The following is a 9,444-nucleotide window of genomic DNA, read 5'->3' as shown; positions in this document are numbered from 1 at the left end:
TTATTTTTAATAAATTAGCAAAAATGTCTAAAAACCTGTTTTCGCTTTGTCATTATGGGGTATTGTGTGTAGATTCAAGAGGAATAAAAAATTATCTAATCCATTCTAGAATACGCTGTAAGTAACAAAATGTGGAAAAGGTCAAGGGGCCTGAATACTTTCCGAATGCACTGTATTACTATGCGTTCTCAAGTCTAGCTTTCCGACGCTCGCAAGCCGTTACTACCAGAACAGTTTATTTTACAAACATTCTGACAAACATTGTGATTTGCCACATAATATGGATCTTGAAAGGGAATTTTATGCATTTTGAAACTTTTTTTCAGTGGATGTAGGCGTTTTTGCCATGTCACCGGGTGTTATTCATCAACTTCCACAAGCAACAAAAGTCATAAAATAATCAAATATTTACAATCTCTTCATTATTTTATAGTCCGAGTTAAATTCTCTCTCATCAACGTTTTTTTGTGATTATTGTATTTATTATTTTATGTTATTACATAAAGGTTAACAAATTACGCAAATGTTCCAAATATCCGTCTGTGAGTTCGGTAGGTTTCATATGAAATACAGCCTGTTTTCACAGTAGCCTAAAGAGAAAAAGAGAACAGATTTAAAACTCTACTCGGAAACGCATTCTTCCAACTGCGCTTTCATTTACAATAAGTCAGTAAACCAATCAATCTCAAAAGACGCAGTGAGTGACAGTTCTTTTATATCTCAACGTGACAGCGCTATCTTTTTACTACCATGCGCCCCACATGGCAGTTGTAGTCCAAGACCAAAAGTTGTATATTCCTTTCAGGATGTGATGTCCTCTCAAGAACTGCATTTACCATAATGGAGCCAACTGTTTTCATGCTGTTCCCTGGTGTGTGTTTGTGTTGTAGTAGCTAAGGCAGCCTGCTATTAGTTGACAGGCGAGCATACATCACTTGATTTCAATCACATCTCTCTGACAAATAGGCAGCACTGAAGACATTGGGGGAAAATTGCGTAGCCACTTTAGGTAAGCTTTAAAAAAAATCCATGACAATGTATGTGCATTAATTTATCAATGTTGTTCATTTCTTCCATGATAACAAAAGTATGACTTGCTGACTTGACAAATGCTTAATCATTTAGGCTCCAAATCAAATTGGTTTACTAGGCTTTAATTTCAAGCTACCATGGCAACATTTAGTTAGGCGTATTGGTAACACAAGCATAATATTAACTAAATGATCATCTTTTCAAATGTATGAGGTTATGTTAATTTTAAGGGGACAGTTCAGCCCAAGTTGGAGCATTTATCAATGAATCTAGGCTATTATAGCCTATGCCATGTCATAATACGTTATAACTATATTTTAGATGAATTATTTTTGTAAAATTTTGTTTATTAATCCCTTAGGCTGTCTGAGGTGTAATCTACTTTTAAATGAAGCAAACATGTCAATTACCTAGTAATTACAGTGACAGGTTAAGATGTGTAGACAAAACAATAATGTACGATAACAATGTTGCATAATCTTTGGGTGATCACAGCAACATCATGACAACAACAAAAATCATGTAGGCCTATATTCCCTACTTCACTATCATCGTTGCTTGGCTGCTGGCTCAGTTCTCTCACACTCTCTGGAGTCCTGCTTGTTTTAGTATTTTCAGAAACGATTCTGGCATGGACAGTGAACGCTCATTTCACAACTCTTGGAAATCTAATATTTGCTCCTGTCCATCAACTACACTCGAAGAGGTTTTGCCATTCATCAGAATGTTACCAAGAATAGCTTTAGGCCCTTGATCTCAATCCATGACATTGCAAAATATGATGCCGCTGCCTGTAGGCTTCCAATTGGAGATAAAACACACCAGCTGATGTACATCTACCACCTCTACTTTTTATTGTATTTAAGATCAGCTTTAAAACCATAAACTGGATTGAAGGCTTTTAACCAGTGCAATGAAAGGGTCAATATGTAGGTAAGTAGGCTAAAGGCTATGGTATGCCTACATCCAAAGATTTCCAATCTGAATAGTAGCTTTCAAGTAATATTGTAATTTAGGCTTACTACAAGCATGTTACTTTTAAAGAATATAAAACTATGGAATAGTGTAAACCAAATAGCCTTTAAAGCAGATGCCACAGTAGAAGTAAAATGGCAACATTGCTGTTTTTCCTTCATCCATAGCTTGTTTTATGGCCTTAATCTCAAGCATACTCGTGATGTTGTTTGTTACGAACATTGGGACATATGCGTGTCTGTTACAGTGAACACATCACATTCCTAAACTTGTACCGCTATCATTTTTCATCAGCTGTTCTCCACTGGACTGGAACACATTTCACATTTCCACGTCATGTTTTCGTCTCCACAGAGCTCCTAATTGCCATGGAAAAGCAGTCCAAGGTGGAATTTCGGAATGTGGGACAGATGTATTTCCCCCAAAGTAGAGTGGAGTGCCACTACAGCCTTACCTCTCATCATCACTGGACCAACAAGGACTGGATAGGCCTCTTCAAGGTGTAGTAACATTCACAACCTACCTTTCTTCCTGCAAATAGTACATTTCACTCATTTTATAGGAATCACAAGATTTTCCTGTTTTACATTTTTAGAAAAAGAGCCAGAGTGATCACTATAAAGGTATTTTAACAGCATTAGTAGGCTATTGGAAAGATTACGTTCCACTTTTTAAAAAATCACTAAGCGTTTGTGCATTGTACTGTTTTGATGTTTAAAACAAAAGAACACTTCCAAAAGATCACAAGGGTAGCCTATTATTGATATGAACAATATGGATAACTGCTAATGTCTCACTCAGGCTGGCTGGTCTTCAGTGAAAGAGTACACCACTTTTGCATGGGCTCTCACTCCTGAGGGGTACACAGAAGGAAATAATGCCAACTGCTGTGTACATTTCCAAGGTAAGAATGCATCCATCATGTTAGATTAGCACAGGAATGAGAAGTACCTTTTAAGGCTGGGTTTACCAGCAAATTAGCATTTCTTTTTTTTTTTTTTGTCAACTAGTCAAACCCCTTGATGCAGCATACAATTGACTTAAAATTGGTAAATATTATACTCAACACATTTGATCAGTTTTTGGGGAAGAAAATATGATAAACCAAACAGGAGAAGTGAAAAATATATATATATACCCCCACTCCATATCTCCTCCCTCTTCACAGCCTCTTACCTGCCCCGCCCCAGTGCGGTGGAGTACCAGTTTGTCTATGTGGATCAGAGAGGCGAGGTGTGTGCCCGCAGTCGCCAGTTCACCTTCTGCATTTCCAGGCCTCTGGATGAGCTGGAGACATTGACAGAGGAGCGGGACGAGGATGAGGAGGGCGGAGAGGGGGATGGGGACGACCTGCTCCTGGTGGTGCCCAGAGCTCAACTCCTGCAGGTGGGGATGTATGGATGGACAGTAGCTCAGTTTCACTTAACTTCTTTATAAATGTGTCATACTCATGTTGTAATTTGTCCAACATGAGTACAGTTTGTGGGTACAATTAATGCACACATGAGGGCAGTCTATGTTAATAGTTTGGTTCCTTGAGGTTACTCCATACAAGTTGAGGGTTTAACAATTCCTGTTTTGATAATTTCCCTTTGAAAATAGTAGTTGCATGCGGGAGCGTGGCGCAGCAGTAGTGCTGAAATCTGTCAAGCACAAAGCCGATGTCGGCATGGGTTTGAATCCCACTTCAACTACCACGTTCCACCTCTTCTCACCTATAAACTCTGTGTCCCACTCCTACATTTCAACCTGTCTGAAAATAATCCAACATGGGAGGAGATTGGAGCTCACGGTCCCTTTTTAAAAAAAGAGAAAAAAAGAAAATTGTTGCCCTGCTCTTCTTTCATGGACCCCTTGGTCTTCTCCCTTTCTCTCTCTCTCTCTCTCTCTCTCTCTCTCTCTCTCTCTCTCTCTCTCTCTCTCTCTCTCTCTCTCTCTCTCTCTCTCTCTCTCTCTCTCTCTCTCTCTCTCTCTCTCTCTCTCTCTCTCTCTCTCTCTCTCTCTCTCTCTCTCTCTCTCTCTCTATCCCTCTCTCTCTATCCCTCTCTCTCTCTCTCTCTTTCTCTCTCTCTCTCCCTTACTCTCTCTTTCTCTGTTACGATCAGACTCGGCTGGATGAATGCCTTAGAGAACAGTCCGATTCAAAACAGGCCCGGGAGGAGGCAGAGAGGGAGAAGGAGAGAGAGGAAGAAAGGAGCAAAAGGGCGAAGGAAGAGTGGGAGCGAGAAAGGGAGGGGATGAATGAGGAGATCTCTGAGTTGAGGGACAACCTGAGACGGAGCTGCGACAGGATGGAGAAGGTGGAGGGGAAACAAAAGGTATAACAGTATATGTAAACTGGGTAAATGGATGATAGATCAGCAGACAGTAACTGGTACAGTAGACACAGAACTTAGAGAAAAATATGTCCTTATACTCCAGAAGGTGCACCTATTCTAAATGTTGTAAATAAATGGATCTGGATTGTTTACAACTGCTTAAAAGCTTAAATATATCTTGTTTATATAGCCATAAACCCTTTCATCGCTATTCTTCTCTCCCCCCAACACTGGAAGGATATGCAGTCCTCTCAAGAAACCTTGTCTACTCTATTGGATGAGAAAGCTGAGCGCCTGCAGCGAATCAGAGAGCTGGAAGATGACATCATGGTTCTAATTCAAAGAGGGAAGGAGACAGAAGCTGAACTTGAAAGGTAACTAAGTGTTTGTGAAAGAGAAGACTTTGACTCTGTCTTTCTTACTTTCTCTCGCTTTGTGGGTCTACCGCTTTGTTTTGTTTTGACCCACAGGATGAAGGAGAGAGTGAAAAAGATGTCCACTCAATTGAGGGATGAAGAAGAGGAGAGAAATAATCTGCAGGTAAACAATAGTGTGTAGTTTCCCTCTCGTGTAGTAATACAGCTAGTTGAAATCCCTACATAGCCTACTCAGCCCTGACGTTGGTACTTGTGGAAGTGTGCCAGAACAGCAGATCTCTGGAGCCAGGCCTGATCTAAAGACAGGTGTCAGCTCCTAGTACCCAGTGACCTGAACATTGGGTGTCAGCTCCTAGTACCCAGTGACCTGAACATTGGGTGTCAGCTCCTAATAACCCAGTGACCTGAACATTGGGTGTCAGCTCCTAATAACCCAGTGACCTGAACATTGGGTGTCAGCTTCTAGTACCCAGTGACCTCAACAATGGGAAGATGATTAGCCATTTAACTTAACACAAGTTTATAGAAATCCACATAAAAAACATACTAACATCTCCCCTTATCCCCCAGGTGGAGAACGGGGCTGTGCTGGCTGATCTGAGGGCGGTGCAAAAGCGTTTGGAGGCCAGCGAACGCGGGGCAGAAGGTCTGAGGCAGGAGCTGAGTGAGATGGGGGCTCAGCAGGGCCACAGCCACGCTGAGCTGCACCAAGCCAGGCTGCAGGCCGCCCAGCTCACCCTGCAGCAGTCTGAGGCCGACCTGGCCCTGAGGGAGGGACGCGCCCACTGGGCCCAGGAGAGAGAGACCTTCAAACAAGCAGCAGAGGTTAATGCAGTGGTTACTGGATAGGGTAGCACTACAATTCACAGCACAACCTCCAATACAAACACATACAGCACAAACCAGAGGTGGGGGTAACCCCATAATACAGAATTGGTGCAGCAGAACATAGGGATAGTGCAAAATCAAAAGCTGAGTCATTTGCTGATTCCTATTAGCCCAGTCCAGATTGACTGGCACCTGTTTTTTTTACTCAAGGTTAATGCATAGCACTAAGATGAATTCAAACAGACCCTTTCTGAGCCCTACTTCTGGAGCCAGCTAAGTTTCCTACTCCATTGAGGAATATGGCATAATAAGGCTCCAACTCGTCTCTGTTTCACAGATCCTGAGCATATGAGGCAACAGAGCTTAGCCTATGTGGATCAGACAACCACCTATTTCAGTTAGCATACAGCCAATCATTTCTGTATTTATGAATCTTGTGTATGTGTATCCTATTTTTAATCTATTAATCTGTCTTTCCTTGCTGTAGCTTGATAAAGAGAGGGTGCAGAAGTTAAGCCGTGAGGTGCAGCGGAAGGAGCAGTGGCTCCAAGAGGAGAGGATGGAGAGGCAGAAACTAGAAGTTGAGCTTGGAAAAGAGAAGGATTGCAACAGGGTAAATATAGTCAATTGTACTGCAATAGGTAGGCTATATTTCAGCATACACAAACACATAGACCATATACAACTATTGGTACACGAAAACATACATGTCTAAAAATAACTGCCATCACCATCGTGTCACTAATCTGTGCCCTCATCGGACATTCAGATCAGATCGGATTTCAGGAAACTGTTTGCCGAACCCCAATAAAAAAAACATCCTCGGCTACTTTCACAGTACACACAAACGCAAACAGACAGACACAAATAGATGTGCCAGCAGCCTGGCATCAACACCCATTCATCACACACTGCTCCCCACAGTGAGTCACACAAGGCTGTAAGTCACACTTACCCCACCGGCCATCTCTTAACACACCAGTGCCCCCTGCAGGTGCTGCTGAGCGATTCCCGCAGGGAGCTGCAGGAACTGAAGGCCAGAATGAGAATGAACCAGAAGGAGAGAGAGCAGCAGAAGATGGAGAGACAGGCAAGGATCAGGCTATTTGCTGTTAATATCGGGTGTCTCTTCTTTATGTCTATATATTTAACTGCTGTTATGTGTGGCATCACTGATCAAAATAAGGTTTAAAAATAATTTGTAGTGATGGGTTTGGTTGAGTAAACCATGTTGTGGATGTTTCCATATCTGTGCTTGTCATGCCCTGTAATGGTTGCTGTGTACACATTCAAATACACACAGGACCTGCTGGACTACATGCATCAGTTGGAGCAGAGACTGGAGGTGGCTACAGACAATAAGTGGAATGAAGTGGCTCTCTACTACTCAACCAGTGAGTGATACTAATACCATAGAGGCTAATGTACAGACCCAATGCCAGGCAATCACAGTGCCCATTCTAGTCATATACAGTATAGTACAGACGTCGTCCCTTTCTTGGATGCTCATGACATCATATTTAAAAGACACCATGTCTTCCTTTGCAGCTCGTGGCACTGACACCCCATTTCAGGATGAGAAACCCTCTTCTGAGGATGAGATGCCTGCATCTCCACTACCCTACAGGACACCCAGACTACCCTACTGGAGCGACGCCCTGGAACGCTCCTCTCACCGTAGTGTGAAGTGTCTCCAGACTGAGACGGTAGGCCACCATATCACAGCCAATGTCAAACTAAATACCACCAAAACACAGAGAATACGTAATGGGAACAGCTAAATATAAGACTATAGCACATCCGAAGACAGACTAAACAATTTAATATCAACAAAACATACTGACATCAAATCAGTTAAAATCACCATATCAATATCCCTGAAATCCTCACTGGAGTTGTTTTATTGTGTGTGTGTGTGTGTTTGTGTGTGTGTTCTATCAATCTGGACTAAGGATGAGGAAGAGCAGAACAAGACCAGTAAGGGTGAAGACAAACCACTGATTCTGCCAGACCTCACCAACCCCATCCTAAGGTGACCATTTTGGCCTTCGGCCCAAACAGTCCACCATTTCCAACCTAACCAATTTCTATGCTGACTGTACATAAACAGTGCTGACTGCTGTTAAAACTACCCTGTTCCCCTCCTTTTCTTGTGTTATAATATTTAAAGCACTGCAGCAGTGCCAATGAATTAAAGAACAGCGGGAATAAGAGCATCTGTAAAATGATCATGATTTTCCTCCCCAAAACTAATGTGAGTGTTATAGAGGTAATGCATCAGCTGGAGTAGACCAGTGGGAGTAGAGCCACACAGGAAGGGCGGGAGGGGGAAATAAAGACCAGTGCTGCCTGGAAGCAGTGTGGGGATGATCTATCACTAGTCACACAGTGTTCAGTATTCACCACATCATCACTCATTTCCCCTCTCTCTCTCTCTCTCTCTCTCTCTCTCTCTCTCTCTCTCTCTCTCTCTCTCTCTCTCTCTCTCTCTCTCTCTCTCTCTCTCTCTCTCTCTCTCTCTCTCTCTCTCTCTCTCTCTCTCTCTCTCTCTCTTTCTCTTTCTCTTTCTCTCTCTCTCTTTCTCTTTCTCTCTCACCATTATAACTATTATGCCCTTTCCCTCTCTCTTTCATGCAAGCATCCATCCACAGAGCATCATCTAACTATTTCTCTCTTCTCTTCTTCTTCCTCCTTCATAGTGAGCTTGCTGACTGCTCTCCCTTGTGGTAACAGCAATGAGGACAGAGGACAAGTTGCTTGACAGTTTACAATGTAGGCCCTACATTATTGTTGGCTACAGTCAGCCATGCAGACAAACTGTGCTGTAGAGATACAATATGTATATGATTATGAATCTGGCTTGGGATGTTGTGTGTGATGAGTGTGTTTTTTAAAGACTCAATTGGTTGTGTGGTGAGTTACTTTACAAAAAATATTCGAACTAAAAAAACAATTTGGCACTTTTTCTCTTCGATTTTTTTTAATTTTTAGATTACATTAGTGGTTTGGTTAATATTCAATGTTGGAAATTAAAAGATGTTTTGCGTGAAAGGTGACTATTGTGCCATGTTCATATGAGCACAGTCTCAACGGATGTTTGCATAGAAATGGAACAGTGGTTTATTAGGCCATACAACTTAGCAGATGCTAGCTGTAGACCTACATTTGAAATGAGACGTTTCTTATTGAAAGCAATGTGTCTATTTGAAAATGTTACTATATTTATCTAGGTATGCATTTTCTCTTGGTGCTATAACTAGCCCGATTTGGGAGTAGGCTTTAAAAAAAAAAGTAGATTTGTTCAAGTGTTCACAGGAGTTATAGAATGAACAAGTTGTGTCTATTGGTTATGTGGTTTTCTTTTATTTAATGATTTATCCATTTGACTGTGAAGTTTACTTTCTGAGTGCTTCACACTGTGTGGAGTAGTTTCTGTAATAAAACACTACCTGTTTATTGATTGATGCTTGTCTCCTGTGATTTTTATGAGGTACCGTTAAGACAAACCGTTCATACACTTTATCACAGAATGGCTGGATGGAGCGGAAGATCAGGTAGGTGGCTACTGTCTGCTCCTCTGCCTCTGATCCTCTTTGCCAATTTCTGCTCTTCGTCTATTACTATTCTCCAAAACTCTCAACCGGCAACCTACTTTTTGCAGTATTCATCTCTACATTCACTTTCCTCAACCTCCTTTGACACTAAAACATCTGCATTCTGAAACCCACCTCTTCTACATAGCCCCTATGTTGCCCCCCTTCCACCACCTGAATATGGGATGGAGGAAAAGAGCTAATTATAAAATCAATGGTCTAATACAGCCTGCTCTGAGTCTGAAACATGGTCTGGAGAATCTAAGTCGCTCTGTGCCAAAACCCAAACAGTAGAGCTACCACCTCTTTGAGAATCACACC

The 9,444-nt window shown here is 41.9% G+C and overlaps 1 protein-coding gene across 1 annotated transcript; it reads left to right on the top strand.

The window, feature by feature from the left end:
* The first annotated feature begins 885 nt into the window (after positions 1–885).
* Positions 886–8,995, top strand: calcoco1b (calcium binding and coiled-coil domain 1b). The gene is made up of 14 exons (XM_071335764.1): positions 886–1,009; positions 2,362–2,507; positions 2,809–2,911; positions 3,176–3,393; positions 4,113–4,325; positions 4,563–4,699; positions 4,796–4,865; positions 5,273–5,527; positions 6,018–6,143; positions 6,525–6,620; positions 6,834–6,924; positions 7,079–7,236; positions 7,483–7,562; positions 8,230–8,995. Exons 2-14 carry the CDS (start codon positions 2,376–2,378, stop codon positions 8,258–8,260), a joined length of 1,710 nt encoding a protein of 569 aa, XP_071191865.1. The 5' UTR covers positions 886–1,009; positions 2,362–2,375; the 3' UTR covers positions 8,261–8,995.
* The last annotated feature ends 449 nt before the right edge of the window (positions 8,996–9,444 follow it).

This window comes from Salvelinus alpinus, chromosome 12 (assembly GCF_045679555.1).
Source record: "Salvelinus alpinus chromosome 12, SLU_Salpinus.1, whole genome shotgun sequence".
Lineage (NCBI taxonomy): Eukaryota > Metazoa > Chordata > Actinopteri > Salmoniformes > Salmonidae > Salvelinus > Salvelinus alpinus.
Note: the sequence above shows the minus strand (reverse complement) of the source record. Positions and strands in the feature narration are given on the sequence as shown.